Source organism: Watersipora subatra, chromosome 6 (genome assembly GCF_963576615.1).
Source record: "Watersipora subatra chromosome 6, tzWatSuba1.1, whole genome shotgun sequence".
Lineage (NCBI taxonomy): Eukaryota > Metazoa > Bryozoa > Gymnolaemata > Cheilostomatida > Watersiporidae > Watersipora > Watersipora subatra.
In genome coordinates, this window is record NC_088713.1 from 35,205,524 (window position 1) to 35,230,794 (window position 25,271).

The window sequence follows — 25,271 nt, forward strand, 5'->3', positions numbered from 1 at the left end:
ATATTTACTATATTTAAACATGTTTTTAATAAATGCTCTGGTATGTTCCACCACCTCCATGTTACAGCTTTATTTTATCATGTCTCTAGTTTCACTGTATGCATGTTGAGTAACTGAGGAAAAGTGACAGAGATTCTTCAAGGGTATACAGGGCGTTCCCACAATTCCTAAGACATAACCTCAGCTCTAGTCACTCATAATATTGATGCATTCATTAATCCTCTCTATCCATTGAAGTATATCATCATTCTATACAAACCCTCAATCACTTGAGCATTATTATTGAGCAATAGACACTATTGTGAATATAATTACCTTTAATATTATTTAAAATTGCACAAAACTTATAATCTTTACAGGAGCTGCACCTGTCTCAAACAGCGTTGAAGGTTGAAAAAAAAGGTTGCATCCGAAATCACAACTTTCAAAATGGAAGACTGACATCCTGACAACTCTGACGATCAACCACCCATTGACACAACAATAATTGTACGCAGTTATTATAGTTGGAGATTGAGAAAAAAGTTTACATAGTACAGGATGTGAACTCATATTATCTACTCTATCACCTCTACCAAACAATCACCTTTCAGAATAACTGTACATATACTTATTCTCTGTACTTTATTGGCACTCCTGATGATCTCTCACTAAACTGGAGACTGCCAGGGTCATAGTTAGGATAATAAGGTATAGAAGAAATAACTGTGTGGCCATGGACACTCTTTGTTTTTTATTGCTTTATCAATCTTTCAATATGCTTTATAGTTGGCTGACTCACAATGCCTGGTCACTATATTCCTTTTTTGCACCGAAATACGGCTAGCTCTAAATGCAATATGTTAAAGTGAGTTATCTGTGAACACCACTTCCTCAAAGGAAAAGCAAAATTAATTAAATACTTTGCTTTATAAATATTTACCTACTACTAACTATTCTTAACCCTGGCAGAATACACAGACTGGACACAGATTCCGGTGTAATATCCTCTACTTAAATATGCTGCAGCTTGTCTCAAGCCATTTGCAGTCATGCAGCTTTTCATCCATAACTTTAACCATAATGCATTGCAAGTCGTGATGAACATGAAACAATATTTTATAGTGGGTTTCTCCTTTGTTAGACCTTTTTTTTCATTGTGTTATTCTAAAAAAATTATTTGTGTAAAACTTTTAAATTCAAGTAAGAAGTTAAAATCAACATATTGCTTTCTTCCTCATAAAAAGTGGATACAGTTCATCTTCCTTTGAGATTCTACTTGTACAACAATCATACCTTTTTCATGCGAGATGATCATTAGTGAATATAAATAGAGAATATACTGCCAGACAGGCGCATGTTAAAGAACATAAGTATGGTAAGAAATAAAAAAAAATGGTTATAAAAGAAATATGTGAGCAGACAACTCCCAAGTTTTACTCTGTCTCGATAAGTGTGGTCAACACAATTCTTTCTGTCACCATGTAGGGATCACAGTTACTTGAAGGACGCCTGTCTTCTAAGTAACCCTTGCCTTCACCAGCCACCTGCCAAGTAGAATAAGATCAAGTCAAGAGCAGCAACTAAAAATGTTGAAACCCCACCACAAAAATCTCTGCCCCCTGACCAAACACCATCTTGCTAAAATGTATTATACAACATAACATGGTGACCCATAAAACCTAGTCAAAAGAAGCCAAAACTACATGATGATGCAATACCAAATGCTGATGCAATGCGCAGTCAGCCTAAAGTATTTGGCAGTTGTCCAAATCAGTTCTCAGCAACAACCATAAATGGTAGTAAATTAAGTGCAGCCAGATTACAGCAGAATAGATCTGAGGACTTTAGGATTAGCTCAAATGCTGTATGAGATCAAATGACGAATCTGCATGTCAGGGAGTGATAGCAAAGCCAATTAAAAACCGGTGCAATAGATAAAGTCACATAATAAACTGTAACCTTGATCTCACCAAAATATGTATTACAATGGGGATGTAGGTCAAGTGGTAGAGAGCGCCGCTTAGCATGCGAGATGTACTGGGATCGATACTCGGCACCTCCAAATGTTTTTTTTATCTTCGGTCGCCCAAAGAACTGATCATATTAGAATTTAGATGTTTTTATTTGTGAGAACTAACAAAAGTGGTGAAGCTTTAGTAACACGAATGAGCTGACCACACAAAACTCTAAAGTAATAATTATTAATATTAAAACTTATTTGGAGCGAGAATTATCGTGTTTATTAATTCACCTACACGGCAGTTATTATTATTCCTATTATTTTCAATGGCGCTAATATTATTATTAATTCACGGTAGTGACATAGATCTTTAGCAGCGCAAACTTCCAAGTTTAGTATAACTACTTTCATATGTTATGAAAAACCAGACAAACCTCGACATTTACTTTTTGAGAAGTTCTTATTCACGGCAGCAGTAGTTTGTTGCCACTGAGTATTTAACACTTACATTTTAACAGTACGAGAGGCTTGTTGTGGGATTGAAAATAAAGACATGGACTAGGGAGGAGTGACGGGAAGGGGGGACAAGGTTTCAGAGCAAATGACTAATCAAAGACAGGTTTGTACAAATAAACCTATTGTGTCTCTAACCCCACTATTCTTCTTCCAACAATGGGAATATATTACTAGTTCAACCCGCTAACTAGTGACAACTTGCCACTAGCCAAGAAGTGCTTCAACTTTCTCTACTTGTATGAAATACTTCATTGACTAGCTCTTTCAAGGGAAGGAGCTCATACATATACTGCCAAAGGAGTACAAACATCCAACAAATGCACACCCACCACACGACCTGCTAAGCTGGTCTCTCAAATTACCAACATAAGCACTACTATTAGATTTCGAAATACAAACAGTATGAACAGCGCAATCAATACACTGGCTTTGTGTTAGCTCGAAAGGTTTTCTTCAGTAGTCAATGACAATGTCAGAGATTACGTCAATGTTTACAGCTGTACAGCCTGAGGTGAATCAAGTAGTACTCACATGCCACCAGCAACAGGCACTGGTTGATGACATACCGGTTTTCAATAGAAAACAAATTGTGCAAAATAAAATATCTTAAAGATGAATACATTTCGGAAAATGCATAAATTTGGAGAGAAAATTAAAAACAAATGTTAAATATAGATCATACCACGAAGAAAGTTCACATCACGACTCAGAGCGCACCAGTTGTATGAGCTGACATCTGCTTAAAGGATGTACTATAGAAACTTTACGTTATGACTAAACCATATCATTAGCATAATGTTTTGGTCTCCGACTATTTTTGTTAGTTTTCTAACAGGATACAGTAGCAACGTTATCTCTTAAAAAACCTAAGATTATCGCTATGAACAACACAGGTGCCTCGTCAGGCAATGAACACAATACCTTCATGACACACAATACGTATGAAATGCGCAACTTCCCTGCTACAGCTTCCCCAGTACAAACATCCAGAGTGCGAAACAGAAGGGACCAAAAGAGTTTTCCAAATTACTTGGTGGGTTTTGGAACACGGGCTTCTTATTTATTAATGAAACGAAAGCAGCTTCCTGTACATAACTACGAAGCAGCTGGCAGCAGATGTCAATGAGATTAGTGATCATTATTGGTTTTCATGATGAAACTACTAACCTTCCTTATTGAACAATAACATACATAGCTAGAGATTACAAAGGCATGCTACTCAGAGCACGGCTCAATAGTACCGGCTCAATAGTACCGTACTATGTTGTCTGGGTTCATTTTCATTTTCTTTGCATAGATTCATTTACTTGACTCTCAGTGACAAAAAGATGCCGGTTTTGATAAACACAATCTAGTGGAGACAAGCGTCAGTTCTGAAGTTTCAAGGTCTAGCAAGGACACGTGGGTGTGTCTCACAAACAATTATTGCTAAGGCTCACGAGAAGACGACTTTAATAACTTATGGCAATTAATAAACCAACCTGATTAATAAACAACTATAATAATTTTTAAAAATGTGACAAACTAGACTTGCAAAAACTTACTACAGGATGAACCCTAATGATGAAAGTCTTGTACTTTTATCTACTTTTACTAAACCCTCATGTAGTAGTACAAGTGTTCAGTGAAACTAGTGGATATGGGCCTAGCAGCCAATATGGCTGCCTGACAACTGATGTGACTGCATAGTAAACAACATGGCTGCCAAGGTGCTAGAATGTCGGCAAAAAAACCCCGAATAACCACTTGGTAATCTACAGTTCCACAGAGGTTGTAATAGCCTGTCTTTCAGTCAAAATCTTATCCCCAAACATACATTGTCACCAGATAATGGTGCACTTATCAACAATGAGAGGAGCCAATGCTATACTTACGTGTCTGGGTATCCTAATGCTGCTGCCTCTGTTGGCGACACCAGAACTGAAGTCATGGATGGAGGCCGTCTCGTGCAAACCCGTCAATCGTCTCTCGTTGTCCTTCCCACCACGTGGGTCGTACGCCTTTATGTGTATCTCGTGTTTCTTAGACATCTTCTTTATAGCATCATTTATGTGTCTAAAAATAGCAGTGGACGATGGTGAGGGCAAAATAGCAAAGTTATTCAAGATATAGTGTTTTTATATATTCATAATATGTTTGTTTTTGAGCCTGTTTTGTTTCAATCAAAATACGGGGATGTGGAATTGCCATCGACGGTCTTAGGAGAGCTTAGAGCGAGTTATCCGAGTTTCACTGTACATAAAAATAAACATCATAACATGAAAATGATCAGTGCATTTTACTTAGACACAAGAAACCAAATTTTAATCAAATAGCAGAGAAAAAGCAGGGAAAAAGTCAAAGGTCATAAAATGAGCGGCTTGCTATACGTAGCTGCTGTGTAAAAACTCATTAGACTTCATAGAATGACCTTCCAATAACATATCGTTTTTATATATTTCAAATATGTCTGTTTTGCATTATGTTTTGAGGATATTTTGTATTATTCAAAATACAAAATATCAAAAAAAAATCAAAATTCAAACCAAAGGGATGTGGAATTACCCTCGACAGTCTTAGGGGAGCTTAGGCTATAAAATGGAATAGGGAACCGATGGTCTAAACTAAATAGCAATTTGTAAATAAATGAGAGGTTTTTCTGTAAGCATGACGTCACAATCCAACCAATAGACTAGATGGCTTTTTAAGTTGATACCAAAATACTATTTGCAAAATACTATACTACTACTATAAAAGTAGGCAAACTTTAACGCACTTCTTATCTGTGCTGCATTCAGGTGCAAAGTTTAGATGAGGCTACGTGTGAGCTAGATATTTGAACAGTCTAAGAAAGGATCTGTGCAAGAGCAAGTTCTATGAATGAGCAAATAACGCTGTTCCCAAAGTCATCACTTTGTAACAAACAATGGTATGATAAAATGACACCTGCTACACCTTTCAAACACTCGTCACAGAAAACTGATTTGGTTTGACGGTTTAACGGACTAGACTGAGATTGTAAAAAGTATAACATGATGAACTCACTTAATACCACCCTCATTTCTCATAGCTTCTGTTGAATAATTGGTATGAGCGCCAGCGCCGTTCCAGTTGCCGGGCATTGGTTTAGGATCCAAAGATACGACGACTCCGAAATCTTCAGCTACTCTGTGCAAAATGAATCTCGCGATCCATAGATGGTCTCCCATGTCAATGCCTTCACACGGTCCAACCTAAAGCACAGAACAACAACGAACTCAAACTAAAGTACAATTTATGATTCTTCCGTTACTCAATTGCTGTTACACGTGGCATTGAAAATGTATCACGAATCAAGCTAGGAATAACTGTGGCTTCTATTGATCGTAACTAAATATTGTCTTTACTTCAAACGAAAAACTTCACACTTGTGTGAAACTACGAGTTCAAAGAGAGAAGGTTGCCAGCAATATGTACCTGAAACTCCCATTGACCAGGCATGACTTCAGCGTTAGTACCACAGATCTTGACACCGGCATACAGACAAGCTCTGTAGTGGGCTTCTACTATGTCTCGTCCAAACACCTATTAATGAAGAAACTCTGGATATAAATTTAATTCTAGCAGAGCCACCCGTTTGTGAAATCACGCTCTATGAGCATATAGGTAATGCATTAGAGAGCTAAGGCTAGATGAACATGTCAGCTAGGAGTAGTAGATGCAGACCAACAATCTTTACTATAATAAGACCGAAGGATTAATATTGAATCGCTCAAGAGTCAAACATTCGGTTAGCAGCCAGACACACTGCTATTAACGCCACTCAACTACTATACTGCATTATGGAATATTTGTACACATAGTTATTACACCTGATGATCTCTCATGGCCTGCCAGGGTACTAATTTATCATAACAATATGCAAAAAAATAGGACTGTCGAAATAGCTTGGAGTTGCTTGGTCAGGGATACTCCAGCAATAAATTTGCTGACATATGACACAATTCAAGCAAAGAATGGATTCTAATCAGAGACATTTCAACCAACTGCATTAGGTTAAAAGGTTTTCAAAGGTGACAGCAATACTAAGCAATACAGCGAACATATGTATGAAGTGAGTGGAAACGCAGAGCTAAAAGCAAAAGTTGAGATTAAAACAAAAACAAGGCATTAGTTTGAAGGTCACTCAGTCTATGTTAGAGTAAATCACGGTGCAAACCTTCAACACCTCTTTACTCATGTGTAACTCGTATCTGCCATAACTGAGGCTACACATTTGTTCATCTGTCCCAGGTGAAGTATCAAAATTTCTTTTTTTTCATTTTTTATATAATTTCTATAATGAATCTGTTTTATTTAGTTATATGCAGAAATTTTAGCGAGTTATCATAGGCTTGAGGATTTGGAAATGTATTACGCGAAATTCTCAGGCTCAAATGACGGTTTCAATATAAGAATCAGGCCCTGTAATGAAAGCAACTCGTATCAAGTGGTTCCAATTCATTATTTTCGTCATGAAACTCTGTAATCTGCACGAATGATTGACTTCATATAATAGCTAGAAAGAAGGTGCCTCCATAGACCAGTGGAGCCTTGATAAAAAAATCATTTCCTGTCAAATATGCAGTCATCTCACCCTGGTTATCAGCCAGCTCAAATTAATTGCTTTTGCCTCTACACTTTTTTGGTCTTACAACATTTCAACAGCTAAACAACACTTGATCTAATGACACCCACCCGATCTGCGCCGACACCACAATAGAAAGGACCCTGAGGTTGAGGGAATCCACCTTTCGGCCAGCCAAAGGGATGCCCATCTCTGTCCATTAATGTGTATTCCTGTTCAATACCAAACCATGGATGCTCATCTTTAACTTTGTCCATTGCTGCTGCGCACGTCATCCTCAGGTTTGTCTCTGAAATCAACAGGATTAAACAGACATAAGAAATGAAAAAACAGTAACAGGAGAGCAAGTGTAACTGAAGTGTCAACAGTAACGGTGGCATACCTGTTGGTTTTCTGTTGTATTTTAAAGTTTCACAAAGTAGAAGTTTATGGTTTCCCCCCCTGAATGGATCTTTAAAAAGTGTCGCAGGTTTAAGAAATACATCGGAATTGCTTCCCTCTGCTTGTCCAGTTGATGAGCCATCAAAGTTCCATTCTGGGCATTCTACAATCAACAAATTAAGAATTAGAGTCAGAATAAAATACTTTTTTCATTATAAGTAAATAAATGAGTAATTTTTAACAGCTCTACATTTAATCAATAATAAAACACCGGTGACAAGCTGATAAAACATCTATGGTAAAATTGCAATACCTTCGGGAGCTTTGGGTATAAAATCCATTGTTCTAGTCTTGCATCGTAAGTGTTCTCCTGTACCATCTATCCAGACATACATCACTTGTGTTTTATCATCTGGAACCTCCAAGTCCATATACCTGCAAATACCAAATGATATGAAGCCGGAAAAAGCAGCGTACAAATAAGTCGTTACAACATAGATATATACAAAATCAGTAAAACAAAAAGTCTCATACATTTGTTTTGTCTGTTTGTTGGTCGTACCAAGTTCGCTCAAAGCCATCTTGTCTTTCTTCAAGGACTAATATTTGTTGATAGAAGCAGATTTCAAATCTCTATAAATAGATGTTGCGATGGTCAGCAACGAAAATAATTTATGACTAAAAACTTGAACAAGTCTTCAGTGGAACAATATATCAGTGGTGTCTTAAAATATATGGAAATGATATCAACCAACGTTACATCACGTGTTTCTATTAAACTATACAAAGAAATAAATAATGAACTCCGATTGTTATTCGTAGTAACAAAAAGTGAAGGTAAATATTGAAGACAGCTTTAATTAAATACGTAGATCAATAAATTTAGTAATGCATATGATAATTTCGAATAAATTTAATGATACTTATGTTATTTAACAATTTACGAAACGTTTCTAGCTTAAATAGTAAGAAGATTATCGACCTACCAGCTACTCTCTAGAGTGCTCAGTGCCAGTGGCGGCACGAATTTCGCTTTTATGAGCGGATGATTTGTGCCACTGTGCATGCTGATTGGTCAATGGTTTGAATGCGTGAAATCAATCAAAGATAAAAATCACGCGAATCCATCGTGATTGTGGAACCAATCGTTGAATAGCGATGCGAAACTGAAACTTTCTATGCCTTTGAATTAGTGTAGTAACTTACTAACTAGAGTGGAGACAATTCTAAGAGGAGATTATCGTGGAAGTTCCAAAAGCTTACGCACGAGGTCTGCAGGCAAAGTTTCAACGCTTGCCATTTGCTACAATTCACTTGTTCGAAATAAGTGGCATTTGGAGTAATCTTTCTAATGAGCACTTGCTAACATACCATGCTTACTTGAAGTGTTTTTCAGTTTGTTTTCTTCAATAATGCGTGACTCGAAAGCTATCATAATTTTGTGTGTTCACAGCAGGCCCCACACAGGTATTTAGATGATGCAGCTTAATAGTTTGTCACTCTTACGATAGAGTTCTTTTGCAGAAGAGAATCAAATGCATATTTTGAAATCATCCCGTTGGATTTGCTTGTAATTTGTTGATCTAGGTATGACTTTTTTCACAGAAAACATTGAGTGAGCATGGGCAACATTAAACTGCTACTGCATGCATTGTTGATATCAGGTGGTAAGTATATTTGGTGTACCTCTTACAGTTATTCCCCCAACAAAAACAGCTGAGCATGTGAATTCTTTGCTAGTGCCATGTCCATCATTTATAGCATTATGTACAACATTGACATGACTGAAAAATGGACATGCATTGTTAATCTCAAAATAAATATTACTCAGGCAAAGGGTTGAAAAATGTTTAGCTGTACTTTGCCAAAGGAACACGGAGTAACAAAATGTGAGATATGCCACAAACATATTTACAATGACTAGTATAGAAAACAATGGAGAGAAACAAACTGCACGAGTGCATTAGATCTGACATCCTCACAAATATATACATTCGATGTTGTGGCAGCGTGTCATTGGCTGATAGAAACTTCGAATAAGTGCCATGTTTTGTCTCATTTTGTCATTCGATAGTGTCTATTTTGGTTAAATGATGCTTTAAGAGTATGTAGACGTCTGCTACCTAGAGACATGCTTGTACATGCATTTGTCACCAAAGTCGCATCTACCAAGCTTAAGGAAATGGTGGCAGTCACTTCCTCGGCCTCGTTTTCCACCGCGACCTCTATTATTCCATGAGCCTCCTGGTCCTCCGCCGCGGAAACCTGCAAAACAATAGACACACAAATCATTGAGATATCATTAATAATAACTGCTAGGAAACAGGATAAACAATAATCAGGCCCAAATGATCAACCTGAACTTACTGCGCACCATGAGGGCCACATAGTGCAGCCCTCATGGTGCGCAAGCCACATAGCGCGGCTTGACACAGTGTATGCGTATGACCAAAAGATTAATGGCCAAACTCCTTGGTAGGCTTCGTGCAAATACTGTTTTCGTGCAGCGATTGTGGAGCGATACCGCAGATGTGTTATAGTAGATCAACTGTTGTGCGACGTGATTAGTAGCTAAGGATGTTTCCATAGAGACGGTACATCGCAAGAGTCTTTTGCTGCCGAACAGCGACACTGAACAAGAGCAATACGACTGTTTCCATGATGACAATGCCGCGCCATATGGGGGTGTGTCGTAATGTTATCTACGTAAGGAAACTTGGCAATAATGTCTCTGATTAGTTTTTAGCTAAATAACTAGCCTATTGTGTTAGCACTTAAACAAAAGGAAACCATTTACTGGCTACGCTGAGACAATAGAAAACATGCTCACACCTTACCCTGAGCGGAGTTTCACTTTATAAAATCGTTACCTTTTTATCGCGATTACTTCTTTGCAATGACCGGCCATGTCAGATGCATCACACCTATCGAGGTCTAAGAAATCATAGACTTACGGACTTTTGGTTAATATCTATTGAGTAATAGTACAGCGTAATTCTATTACTAATAGTAATAATAATATAGATAAATATAACACTCTGTTTCTTGATTCTATAATAATATATAATAATCTCTAAATAAAATTGAGCAATCAGTATGGAAACCGAAGCTGTTTTTTCTTAGTTACAGAAAAATGGTGACAAACTCTAACCTAATAATTTTATTTTATAGTGTAGACGGCCTGCGTACATTTCGAACTTCATGAAATGCGAATATGCACGTGTATACAACTCCATTCCGGGAAATTTTGGATCAGATCTCGTATTTAGTTATTTTACATAAGCAAATTTGAGTTGAGAGATAATTGGCCTGAGAGCTCGTTCGCAACACTTTAAGCTCATATGTCGAGGTATGACTGTATGTCCTTGTAGTGCTGGCCGGCGATTCCGACAGCAAGATTGTCAAGGCCCTTTAAACTACCAACCTCCACGGTTAAACTGGGGCCTATAGCCACCTCGTCCTCTGTAAAAATTGCCATTGAAACCTCCTCGATGATCTCCGTGGCCCATCATAGGTCGCGGTCCTTGGTGGAAATTAGGGGGCAGTCCATGCGGATGATCACCCAGTAGCGGTGCCCCTGGGTTTGGTGCCACAGGCTGCCCCGTGGTAGAATTGTTCTCTAAAGGTGACATGCCTTCTGTTTGCATAATCTGATGGAGGTAGTCAGATGGGGTACTCTACAAATCCAAGGAGTAACAATCGAATAGATTAATTCAGTACACATTCGTTTTACCACTCAGAAATTGATGCATCATCAAAGCAGCATGACGAAAATGTGTTAACAGTGAATTATTAAATTAATCATTATTATATTAAACAATATAAAATATATAAACACAAAATAAATCAATGAAATAACTAAATATAAACATAGTATATTAAACTATATTAAATTATATTGAACATTTTTGCTAACAAAACTAGCAATGAAAATGCATTTTTCATTGAAATGAATTTTCTATGTTGCTTTACACAATGCATTAGCCACACTAGTAGTCTGTCAACCCTTTGAACCCTAACGGCCGGTATTCCGGCATTGCGTACGGTGTGTCAGAAAACCTAACGACCGGAACAACGACATTCACATGTTTCTGTTTACAAATGCTGTTTCTAAGTAACAGCGTAAACCAATCAAATTAATTATTGCACAGGGCACTAAGGTGGCATTTTTTCTTCCATTTTTAACCAATTTCAAATATCTTCATCTACTTCTTTCATTATAATAACAATTCTTATTGGTACGATATAGCAAGAAATCGATATGACTCTTTTCTTAGTAGGTCATGGGTGGTTGTGATGCAAATGAAGAATTATATGATAATAACTATAATTTTCCAGTTTAGTTTGAGTCATAAAATGATGATGGATATGCTACTGTAAACAATTTTATAAGTTTTTAAAATTGTACAAATTTTTCTGGTTTTAGTCCAAATTAATTTTTTTTAGTAAAACACTTTGTTTTTGTTTGGTGATGTCTGCTGTGTGTTGCCGGACTTTTCTACTCGTGATTGACTAAACATCATTGGATCATGAGCATATTTAGATATATTTAATAAGAGTTTAAAAACTTCGGATCGTTGGACAAGTTGCCCAGAGTTACTGGCACACACACTGACTAGGATGGAACGCACCAAAAGAAGACACGCAATTATACATTCGCAAGGTGAATATTAGTTATGGACTTGAAATTTCATCATATGTCGGCGTTTTTCTCATAGCACTAGAAACCAATGGCATTGCTGAAGCATCGCGGATACGTCAAGGATACAAGATTGCAGCTGTCAAACATTCATGATAGTTCGTCGAGCATCCGTGACAGAATGTACATCACTTTAGCAATGGTGATTGGTCGTCGCGGATATCTTGATTTCTATTTTTTTTCATGACAGTTGCTTCGAGAGTTATATTTTCTCGTTTCCGTGGCCCTATTGCAGCGAACAGATGGGTTTGTGATAGTGTTACCATTGACGACCACCAAGGTACTGTATGATTAACACTGCGATACGACGATACAGTGTGTATCAGCCTTTAAATATAAACCGATCGTACAGCAAGGTCGATCATTCAACTAGCTACTATTACTACTAATCCTCAACATTCCTTGATCTCTTGTAAATTGTCTACCATTTTACATGTATTTGTACTTGCTATCATTTTCCATGAGTCTGAGACGTCATTGTACACGGGCCTGTCCATAAAAATGGGTCTGAGAGATCATTTTGCAAACATGAGTTGAACTGAACTTTTTTCTATGCTTACTATACACATATTCAAGCATGTTTAAACTTTCCCACCATTTCGGTCAATAATTCTCAAAATGTAAGCATTTTCTACTAGCAGTGATAGTGTTTATTTTGCCAAAATTTTGTGATTCCATAACAGCAAGTTTTCATGTAGTAGTAGCTTCTTGCTCCAAATTTCATACTCTTTCAGATGGGAAGTTTAAATTTATTTATTTTTAAACAAAGAAATAGAATTTAGTAAATACCTCTCTGACTGTCATGCCATAAATTACGGTTATATATGAGACATCTATATTCTGATTATCATATGTCCATAAATTATGGACATATAATAAACATGAGACAATTATGTTCTGTCTAACACAAAAAAATTGTTTACTAAATACTTCGCTCAGGTATGAATAAAAGTAATATGTCAAGGTCTGATTTGGTATTTACCCCTGAGGGAGAATAATGTAAAGGTAAGGCCACACGTATCGTGTAATTTCAACTAATCTGGGAAATTCCATTCGTACGAAACTTCTGACCTGCCACACGGAGTTTCCCCACAACAGATTCGTACGAAACTAACTTTCAACTAGCCAATCAGAACGCGGTGATAAATTAAAGCCGATTCCATTTCAATCAATTGCTTCAGTACAAACATGCGCCAAAGAGAACGACCTTCAACATTCAACTAACCTTTTCAACCGACCAATCAAACAACGATTCGTAGGAATTTTTCACGTTTCGTCCAATTCAGGATTCGTTCATCGTGCGCAACCAACGATGGACGAATTCGTCCAAATATCAATTCGTACGAATCGTTTCGTCCAAATTTCGCCGATTTCGTGAGAATTTTGTCTCGTGTGGCCTTACCTTTACTATGGTCAATAATAGATCTGTATGAATTATCCGGAAATTTCCGATATATGAAAGAAAAGACTGACTGACACTAATCCATATGTTTAGCCTCCATACCAATGCAGATGCCGGGATATCTCTAGCTATTAGACTAGTTTAATTGAAACTGTTTCAATGATAAAGCAATTAAGGAATCAATAAGTTAACGGAATATTCCAAATCACTGTCAGGACTTGAATTTGGAGATTTGAATCCGGCAGATGACGGGATTATGAGACACAGGATTATGAGACACGTCTTTGGTCTAATGATAAACTTCCTGTTATACTACAGATAGGGGTCCGAGGTTCTATATGAACTAACGGGCTGGGCGTGTGACTTTTCCCTTGTACCCGCGGAAGATTAATTTTTTAAGATAATTTGAGGAATTTCTTTATGCATCTCTGATATAGATGCATAAAGAATGCATATAGATGCATCTCTGATATCCCTACACTATCTCTCGCGATAGTGTAGGGATGCTGCTCGAGGGCTATGCTAGGCCGACAAGTACAGTGGAACCTCGGTTCTCGACCACAATCCGTTCCAGAAACTTGTTCGAAAACCGAGTTGTTCGAGATCAACAAAAAACAATTCTAATGGGAAACAAGTTTTCCCATTAGAATTAATCTATGTAAATTTTAATCCGTTCCAAGTCGATTTAACAACTTCGGTAAAGTATTTTTTAACATTTTACACCATAAACTGTACTGTATACTATAAATAAAATGGGTAGATATAGATCAGGCTTAATTTTAATAAAATATTTTCCATCTATGATAATGAAAAAGAAAACAAAAAGTAAACATTTCGTATGCTTTGCTCTTAAAACATCGAAAACATTAAAGGTTATGATGCAATACCAAAAATCGCAGAAATTGATAACGCAACAGCAAAAAGGTGCAACAGATCAGTTACATAAAATCGTGTGAAAAAGAATATAGAAACAGCAATGGCACGTTTACTTCACATCTTTGAAGAAGAATCCTCCTCCAAAACAATTTAGGGTAACTCGACTGGAGGAGTTGTGACCCTAGAAAATCTCTTCGGTAGAGGCGACGTATAAACATGCTGTTTCCGGAGCTGCTCCGAGCGTTCAATTCAAATGCGCATGCTCCGGTTTGGTTGAGAACCGAATTTATGGTCGACAAACGAGACGAACAAATCTCAAATTTTTTGGTCGAAAACCGAGTTGGTCGAGGACCGAAGCGTTCGAGAACCGAGGTTCCGCTGTACATGATATTTTTATAAGACGCTGTAGTAGATCACTGGTTGCGCGATGTCAAAACATGTGGACACATATTAAGTAACAAGAAAGCAAGACCTATGCACAAACCAAAGTACGCCAATGACCGTTTCTGCAGGATAGAGACGATATCGCACGGGTGTCTCGCTTCTGAACAGTACAGAATGAGGGCGACATGGCTGTTTCCATGATGATATTGCAGCGACATATAAGGGTTTGGCTTCTACTGTATGGAAATTTAGTAACCACCATTGACTTAAAGTTAAACCATGATGTGAGTTAATCTTACAGCGAGAGCTTCGAGTATTTCCTGTCCTCCTTCCCCATTGGCTAGCTTCTGTATTATGTCCATATTGTTGGCAGAAACCCCTGACATGAGATCATTAACTGCGGGAACTTGTTCCGTAGGAGCTGCCAAAAGGGCCCCGCGCGATGGAGGAGCAGAGGCTAGGGGCTGAGTCAATATCGGCTGGCTGTTGTCGACCAGAGTAGAGCCACCAGATATCTGGAACAAACAAAAAATATTTACAGAATAATACATGAAGGGCAACGAAAAAGAAAATGGTTACATAAGTACTTTCCGGCTTTAGTTAATGATGCATGAAGGACTATCTGAATGAGCCGGCGAATATACCAAATCAAATTATTCCGTATTATTTCATACCGTAAAAATAGTCCTAAGCACTTTTGGTTTGGTTCACTCACATACAAGATAACTAATTTTTGCTTTCCCGCTACCAGCGAAACTCAAAGAAGCATCTCATACGCCATTAAATATTTGGCTAGCAAAGATTTCTAGGTTGGATGATTAGAGTAGCTACAGTGCTGTGTAAATGACCAATGCAATGTCACGCCAGAGCTAACTCAAATGGCATGCCAACGTTATGTCACAGCCATTTGCAATGTCATGCCAAGTTATGGCTTACCCTACTCTAATGCCAAACTTTGCCTTTCTGCAAGGCTAACTACGATCTATTGCTAAAAGAAAACATTATATTCTCTAGGTTAATAGAAATTTGTAACATTTTATGAGAAATTTGGCACTGTAGCAATGCAAAGTAAAAAAAGCATCAAAAATACAAAAAACCATTGGTTACACGGCTAGCATAGTGAAACTAAAAGAAACGCATGATATGTCTTTCACGTGGAGTGATGATACAATGGTATGCCAAATTATCTACGACCTTATCTAAATTGACTCATCCATCACAGACATTTGCATAATGGACTCAATTGTGAGCTTTTTTATTATGGAACTTTCCAAATCACTCGGAGAAGTCGTTCCCAAGTACAAACTATCCCAGGAACACGCATCGTACTGTGATATTCGATCCCTACCGAGATGATAATCACGCGCGTGCTTGCTGATGAGGTTTTTATGTTTGTCCTAAAGTTCCACGTTAAAGATTTTAACGGCTTATTATCAACTCGGTAGAAACCATCACTTCAAAGGTGAACTGTAATTGTAGAAGAATTGTAATAGATTTTGTTGTAAAACAAAATTGTAGTAGATTTTATTAGAAAGTATCGGTATTTTCTATCATTTGATCGTTTTTGATGTTTAAGGTGATCTGCCTGGCAGTATGTTTCAAGATTAAAATCGATAAAACTTGATTGCAATTGAAACGTTCAAAAGAAAAATACGTGCAAAATTACTTCACTACGCGTTTCTATTCTGTCTCTTTGCAACTATTAGATGTCATAATCACAATTCCGCCTGACCTGAGCATTTTAACTGAGAGCAAGTTTGGGCTATTTAATCTTGAAACATCCAAGAGAGTACACATACCTCTAGAGGGATGGTGAGTGTTGAGTCCATACTGGAGGCTTCCGTGTCACTGGAACTATCTGGTTCAGCAGCCGTACTTGGTATCCTGAAAGTCAGAGAGAATAATAATCATAAGACGCATGACAGGGATGGCCTTGAAGATGTGATTTTATCAAATTCTATTAGTTTCTATCAGATATTATAGATATTTTTCTATCATTTGAGATTTTGTTTGTTGCTTGAGGCGATCTGACTGCAAGGATGTTTCAAGATTAAAATCGACAAAACTTGATCGCAGTCGCAACGTGCAAAGGAAGGCATTACCAGACTTTCAACAAAATGAGGTCACTAGCCGCACTTCCTGTTAGTCCCTCTTGTTATGCCATTAAATACTGTGTTTATGTTTACAGTGCTGCGTGTCACTATTGACATATTTTATTGCGTATTTGCTCAGGATTCTGGCACAGTGGAGTGTTCTCAACAACTAGTATTCAACCGAATAAAACAAAATTCACAATTATTTATTTAATTTTGAAAAATAAAAATAAGTTTTCAAATATAAACAAACTGTATCATCATAAATATCATCATCATATATTTACACTTAGCTTGGCAGTCTAGTGTGCTGTGAGAGATTGTCACATGTGCTGATAAAGCACAGAGAATAAACGTGTGTACAATTATTCTAACACGCTAATTAGCTAATATGCAATAGTGTTGGACCAGTCAAAGGTAATGAGTTCGAACCCCATGAGATATAATCTTTTTTCAAACCTTCCACTGTTGCTTCAAACCAGTTCTTATTACAGTAAATATTAATGAAGGGATACTGTTTAGATATTTTTAGAAAAATGTTATATAAATCGTTTCCTTTTCATTTTTTTTAGATTTCATATCTAAACAGATAAATCATTATGATTACCATTATATAACAAATGACATCATAATCTCGCCTTTGATGACAAATATGAGTCACCAACAAGGAAAAATAAAAAACAGTTATACAACTCGAAAAATATCACTTGTCAGGTATATCGAGCGTGATAAGAGAATGGCCAACAATGTTCACATTATCACAAACCCTCCGCACTTACATCAGCGAACAGTTCGTGGTATAGCATTCCCGGAGGCCTATACAATGTAGTCACAAAAACGATGAACAGTGCATAGACTGTCGTCGATGCTCGCCAAACTATCGTACAAGTTTAACAGATTCAAACTTTCCTGAAGTATCCATTGACAATCCCATCGGTTTACGATGCACATATTAGACGATGAACGTGGAAAAGACACCGCTGAGATATGGCGGTATAGTATGTACCAGGGTTTACTACAAGTACTAGCTTACAGACAGTCTGACGTTATTGCTATAATAAAGAACTAAGGTCATTGGTCTATGGCCAACATTAGCAGCATAACTCGGAGGCAGTGACTCAAGCAATGGCCTACCAAATTATCCTCAACCACAGGACAGAGACTCCCAAGGTCAACATATGGCAGCAATTATATGCAGGCATTCAACTTAATCAGATAAGCTGTCCTTGTTTATCCTTTCTCGCTCTGATGCGAGCCACTTTTAACTAGAACAGTCCATGGTCTGCTATATGAATGAGTGTGATCCAACGACGGATCAAGTCATCATTTTGTTTTCGATTTGAAATAACTTCCAATTTTTTTGTTTCATTTAAACAAATATCCCATTGATTGTTATTTTAAAAAATAGTTTTTGTGCAAAATATTTTTATTACCCATGCAATGCCAGGCATTCACCTAGTACCTACATAATATAGCAGAAAGCTCCAACATGGAACGAAACAAAAGCTCTCCCTTTCTTCTCTTTGAGTTGAACAAAGAGGTTTTTGGTTTGCCAATGCTTTAAGAATGTTTTACAGGAGAAGTCACAGTTCGCCTCTACACTATCTCAGGTTCTGACAGGATTGAGATAAACTTCTGAGAATACACATAATCGAAACAGCTTACAGTTACCGCCGTGTAAATAATTTCGAAGAGGACGCACTACATAATTTTAGAACTAATCATATATTATGGTGCAATTAATTTATTTATTAATAAAAACTAGAAAGTAATTTTAGAAGCCAACCACACAAGAGACCTAAAGTCAGCAAGCCGTAGTTAAGAATAGGTGAGCAAGGAATTCCTTACATTTGCAAATCAAGCACTGCAGCGATAAAAAAAACCTTCATGGTTATATACCCACAGCAAAGGTAACATGGGTAACTACTAAAAATGTTTGACTTCCTCACAAGAAACCCAGTTAATTACAAATATGAACATCCAGACCATATGAAGTCCAAACTACACCCGGGCTACATAAATGCATTCTCTGGCTTAAAATATTAGGACTGAAGCTGACAAATAGCCTGAAATTCAATCAAGATAATTTCAATCTACTTATTTTAAAAAGACACAAAATGCTTAGAAAGCAGTTCAGTTCAAAGAGAGGATGCCAGTTTCCATTAACTGTGAGGAGTAAGGTTTAATTATATAAGAGAAATCAAACAAGAGTTAGTCACCTGGGCAGGCTAAGTTGACCTTGTTATGCGCTCGGAAATGGTAGATGATAGTTTGCAAAAGAGGGTAGTAACCTGGTCAATAACCTAGTTAATTAAAATGCCTGGAAAGTGATGATCGCAGACCAGATTATAAGCGATTAGGAAAATTCCAAAGACCTGCAGACATGAAATCTTATCTGATCAATCGATAATATTCAGACCTTTGACTAGCTCAATTCGGTCAGCGGGGTGAGGTCAACATTGTGAAGGCCATTCAGACACCGAGTCAAGACTAGTTAACACCATATAGCCGTATGTCAGCGATATGGTGTGAACTGACCTAAAGAAATGCATCATTTTTTGCTAGAAGTGACATGAAATCTATTCTCTTTGCAACTCGTTATGAGGTCAAATGTCAGCGACTCATTCAGACCAGATGAACTGTCTCAATTAGCTGTAGCAAGGAGAGACCATTTAACATCAGATAACAGCTGCCAAGACATTCATTTAGGCTGAGGTATATCCAATAACCGGTCAATAACTATGAGCCTGTAACAATCACCAAGTTTTCATACAGCAATGTTGTAGCGACAGTGACGGAGGCGCTGTGATAGGCCAACTAACGTTCTTCCATAAGGTGCTAGAGTAGAGCGATGGTTGTGCGACGCCTTATGTCGAAGTTGCATCTTTAAGAGTCAAGGAAAAAGCAAATCCTGGATGACCATAAGAAAAAACTATGAGCATCTAGAAGTGCGACACTGTTGGTCGCCAAGGCCGTTTTCATGCTGCAAAGATGCCGTATTGCATGGGTGTTTTACTTCTAAAGAGTAACAGTGAGTCAAGACAAAATGAGGACTACTTGACTGCTTTTATGATGACATTGCAGTGCCATATGAGAATGTATCGCTACATATAATAGGCCTATGATATAATAATAGTATAATACGATTAACCCTTTGGACCCAAACGACCGTTATTCCGGCATTGCGCAGGGTGTGTCTGAAACCGTAACGGCCAGAATTCCGACATTACCATGGCTCTGTTTTCAAAAGCTGTTTCTAAGTAACAGGTTAAACCAATCAAATTAATTCTTGCACAGCATGTTAGACAAGAAATTTCACTTCCACTTGTAACAGTTTTGAAATATCTTTATCTATTTCCTCTGTTATAATAACTAATTTTATTAGAGCCGTCTCGCGAAAAAATCGATACAACTCGTTCGTTGGTAGGTCAAAAATGATTGTGATGCAAATGAAGAATTTTATGATACTACCTATAATTTTCCAGTTTATTTTGAGTCACGAAATGACGATGAACATGTGCTCAATGAATACGATACTACTGTAAAGACTTCAACGAGTTTTTAAAATCATACGAATATTTATAGTTTCAACCTGAATAGTGGTAAGATGCTGGTTTTTTCTGTTTGATGACATTTGCTGTGGGTTGCCCGACTTTTTGTACTAGTGTTTTACCAAATATCATTGTATTATGAGCATACTTAGATGTATTTAAAAAAAGTTTAAAAACTTTGGATGGTTGGAAAAATTGCTCAGGGTTACCGACACACATCGACAAGAATGGTCAGAGTTCATAAGGGCAAAACATTACGACAAAATTTCAAGTAACATGTTGTAAGTTAAAGCCACCCTTTAATAAATCAACACAATGGATAGAAAAAGTCGAATTTATCAAATTAGCATTAGAATGTCCTCACTAGGTGAAAATAATAACTAGAAAAGAGGTCAAGGCACCGGTCATATGTTTCTAGGAATTGAAATTTCGCTTGTTTAAATAGTCTTTTCATTCATATTCAACACAGCAGCCTGTCCTGGGGAATGCTTTGAATACAGGCCTTATAATAGACACGCAACTGCAAGCGAATGTCAACGACTAACTCCTTCAATTTTTTCAAATTAGCATGTAAACATGGATGGCCTTTTTCAGTTATCGGAGACTCTGTGTTTATCAAGAAATGCACCCAATTACAAGAGGGGCATATTCATGTGAAACTGATACCAAGGAAATTTATTTCTTATTATTAAAGTTATTCATTATGTTTAGTTCGAACTAGGCATACCTACTACCGGTAACAAGTATGTCTTTATAATTACTATCTGGGTATCTGAATAATGGTTATTAACCATAAAATAATGACTATCAAAAGCCAGTCGACATGCCATGACCTCTCCAGACATGCCATGACCTCTCCAGACATAAATCACTACAGAAGGGTCCCTAGTAGCACCCATTACCCAAGCAAGCGCTGCCCGATGAAGAGTTACAAAGTTTCCATACAGCGAGACACCCCCATATGGCGGTGTAATACCATAATGGAAACACTAATGTGCCACTCTCATTCTGTTGTGTTTGGACGCGAAACACGTGTGACCAGAAAACAGCCTTAGTGACCAACGAAGTCACACTTGTGCAACGATTAAGTCTTGCATAGGGCCGTATAACCATTGCTCTACTATAGCCCTATGGAAACATGATCTGCTTTGCGACCCAGAGTAGTCCCTCTGCATTGCTGCAACCAGGTGTTGCTACACTAGCACTGTATGGAGACTTAGTAATAGTGAAGTCGTAACTACCAGAATTGCTCCCTCAAGACAGCACTTTGAATGAATCACTTTAGATTACCAATGAATGATACTTTCAACTGCGCTGTCACATCTCAACATATCTGTCTATACTATAGACAGATATGTTGAGACTCTATAGTAACTCAATCTAACTGATTAATCTAAGGATGAACTGCAGGGGCGGATCTACTGTGGTGCATATGGTGCAAATGCACCACCATAAATATGGCAAAAAATTAAAAAAAAGATTTAAAATCCATCAAGAATTGAGTAAATTACAATTCATTTCACTGAGAACTTGCTTTGGGAGAAAATGAACAAAAACGGCCTAGTAGAGCTCGTTATAACAAACCAGTTTTAATAACATTGACCTGAATTTGTTTAGCTTATAAACAAATGAGAGTGCTCCCAATAAACATCCCCAATTGAGCCACAACTTTTCGAAAGAAGTACTACAAGCAATTTTAAAAGCGAAATGTCTCAAAAGAAAGGTCAAGAACGAACTTTGGATCACAAAACAACAATTTAAAAAAGTATGCCCTAATATGTCTGTTTTATAATAGCATCGTTATGTAGCTAATACTACGAAACATTTTTTATGGTAGTTTGCAGAAATGATGGCTAATTTCTGCACAGCCAAACCAAATGGCTGTTGAGGTTTTGTGATTGATTTTGTCTTGATTTTATTTTATTGCACAAATGTTTGTTAACTTTCTGTTTACATGTAATCTTGATATACATAGTATAATAAACATTATAAAACACAAATTTAATTAATCATATCTAATGTTAATTTTTACCTCTAAACTTGTTGTTTGCTGCAAATAAATGATTACACTTTATTGGGCTCAAACACACCTCTCCTTCATTCTAAGATGCCTAAATTTCAAAAAGTTCCGCTTGCGCGGGGCCCGGTAAGGGGGTCACCCCGCGCACCCTCTCCCACTCTAGATATATTACACAAATTTTGCACCGCATACTTTTTTTTCTAGATCCGCCCCTGAACTGACAGTCACATAAAACTTATGTATGAAACCACGACAAGAAAAGATCCTTTTTAAAAAAACATGTAAAAACCATCCGAATACAACAACATCGTTACCTAAAACATCGAGCCACTAGAAGTGTTAATGCAATGCAAAAAATGGCGGACAGCGTGAAACAAAAAAGTTCAAGCAAAAATAAGAGAAAATGCTAGCTAAAAAATAAACGCTAAAATATCCGAAATCTGCAATCCATCCCTCAGTTAGCATTTCAATGTTAATCTACAGACAGAACGCAGCGTCAAGGATTCCATCAATGTTATTTTGGGGAAGGGTCTTGGATCAATGAGCGTGATTTTAAAGTTTAAAAATTTGAAAATTTTTAGTACCACCATTTTTAATTCTATTCAGATTGGTCTCCTAAAAGATAAATCATGTATTGGCCATGAGCGTTGGCTAAATGTATCTCAGTTGTAGGTCCAGAGAGGCCAACAGTAAATCTCACAAATTACAAAGTCACTAAAAAAAACTAGTCAATGTGCAAACCATAAACCGCAGAGATAGACAATATGTAACAATTTAACAGAGTCTTTCTTTGACACTAAGAGTTAATATGAAAACCTGCTGAACTATTGTATCAAAATCACCAATTTTTTGCTTTTCAAAGCATAATTATCAGCCTATTATAGTGTAAGATCTCAAGCTATCTGGATGGCTAGGCATGACACAACACAAAAAGCGTTAAACATCTCGAAGTTCGTAAAGCCTCTAGGAATAAATTTTTGTCAGATAAGTTTTGAGGTTAGTAGAACTTAGCTTCATGTCCGTTCAGTGCTAAAACTTATGTGGATAGTGAATAATAGGCCGAGCATACTTGTGGTTGCCGACTACGTATATGGGGCATTAAACGAGTATATCTGTGGTTGTCTGAGCAAGGTTTCATGTTTACCAAAGGCACAAACTAAATGATCCACTAGCAGCAGACAATATTACAAAATAGGGTTTCATCAATATTTCTATATCATTCAGTAGTTATACTACTTGGATGACACTTTTATAGTCTTGTAAAATGATTAAAATAAATCATGTTTCAAACAACTGCTAAAAACCGTTATACCCGTATGATTGGTTCGTGAATTTGAAATTTTAGAAATGTGATACATTTGAAAATCGTTAATCTTGCACCAGAAAATGCTATTGATAGTCTTCAAGGGTAGCTTATCACTGCTTCTTGAGTTCAGTATGTTTATATCAGGTTTCATAAAATTAAATTTTATGTTGAACTATTTTATTTGAATTTTATCACTCACAATATTTCATGCTTGCAAACGATGTAAACGGCACTCGCAAATGATGCGAAAGAAAATACTGCAAAATCTGCTAAATTGTAAACATCTTCTACACCAGTCATTCCTAATTTGAAAATGCACTGCTAAGTAAAGCCTGTACGCCGCATATACCCATATACGCCGCAAAGCACTGGCGGCAGCACGTAGGCTATTAGCGATGAAATCGGAACGTATGCGCCAGGTACCGCCGATAGTTTCCGGCGGCATCGCAATCGTTTAACGCTGCTCAAATTTCGCAAACGGCCGCAGGCAAAACCTTCTCGAAATGCACTGTACAGGTAAAGGTCACCATTATAGGACCGGCATGGCAAGCGAACATTTTATTTGATTACGCAATTATGTTTACGATATTATTAACGATGTGGCTTTTATGTGAACAGATCCCGCCGCAAGCGTTTTGCTGCGCATATTACCGTTTTGCTGCGCATATTACCGCCGGAGTCTCGCAATCGATATGGGAACCAGGCTTAAGAAAGGATTGTGAGCAATCACCTCCGGCGTAGAAATCTTTATCATTTTTAACAAAGCTCAACTGTTAATCGCAACATATGACCAGCTATTGAAACATTTATTGCAAGCTGGAACAATATCATTTCAAGCTATATCATATCAAGCTGGAACGACAGTGACTCAACGAACTTGGCTCAAAAGCGTCTTTACAATATGAGACTCACAAGCTGACAGGTCTGGCTACCTAACTAACATGTGAAGCCTATCGGGGAATGAGAAAAGTTGATAGACAAAGCTTTCTACTGGTTGGTACCGGGTCAGCATTCCACAAAGAAAAGTGGGGAATAAATCACAACCCCATAACGCCTGCCAAGCTCTGAAACTGAGAAAGTGAAAATATTTTAAGCTATTCTGTGACTCAAAGGATGTCAGAAGATCAGGTTTGAGAGGATGACACAAAGAAAATGGTTTTAAAAATATCTGATCAGAAATAATTCTCAAAATCTCCAACAAACTAACAAACGAAGCGACGATTCGGCAATCATATCCCAAGCAAGTTTCAAGACTAAGAATTTGGTGAGCATTTATGAAAATCTATTTTACACTGCAACCTGCATGACAGGATAGCAAGGTGTCAGAGGTGTGAAATGAGGAGTGAGGTGACAAGGTAGGAAGGTGACAGCACGGGAAGGTGAGAGAGGAGTAACGTGACAGGGGCAATTGCAGGAATTACTTCTACTTGCTATGCCTCTTATTATCATGCCATCAGATTAAACTAAGCCCTTGCATCACATTCAGAGCTGATTATTCTTTGGCCCCTATTATACA

General features: G+C 37.4%; 2 protein-coding genes across 2 annotated transcripts in view; both read right to left on the bottom strand.

Moving 5' to 3' along the window:
• Window positions 1–1,080: 1,080 nt before the first annotated feature.
• LOC137398465 (glutamine synthetase-like) lies at window positions 1,081–8,457 on the bottom strand. Its single transcript, XM_068084583.1, has 9 exons — window positions 8,411–8,457; window positions 7,959–8,057; window positions 7,738–7,859; window positions 7,426–7,587; window positions 7,154–7,332; window positions 5,894–6,001; window positions 5,483–5,670; window positions 4,333–4,513; window positions 1,081–1,526 (listed from the first exon to the last, which is right to left on the bottom strand). Exons 2-9 carry the CDS (start codon window positions 8,003–8,005, stop codon window positions 1,416–1,418), a joined length of 1,098 nt encoding a protein of 365 aa, XP_067940684.1. The 5' UTR covers window positions 8,006–8,057; window positions 8,411–8,457; the 3' UTR covers window positions 1,081–1,415.
• A 626-nt stretch (window positions 8,458–9,083) lies between these two features.
• The window catches only part of LOC137398511 (serine/threonine-protein phosphatase 1 regulatory subunit 10-like), a 42,129-nt gene continuing 25,941 nt past the window's right edge, over window positions 9,084–25,271 (bottom strand). The window contains exons 14-17 of the mRNA XM_068084628.1: window positions 16,585–16,669; window positions 15,085–15,300; window positions 10,849–11,101; window positions 9,084–9,689 (exon numbers count right to left, since the gene is read on the bottom strand). Of these exons, the coding sequence (XP_067940729.1) occupies window positions 9,544–9,689; window positions 10,849–11,101; window positions 15,085–15,300; window positions 16,585–16,669 (700 nt within the window). The 3' untranslated portion in view covers window positions 9,084–9,543. The remainder of the gene's footprint in view (window positions 9,690–10,848; window positions 11,102–15,084; window positions 15,301–16,584; window positions 16,670–25,271) is intronic.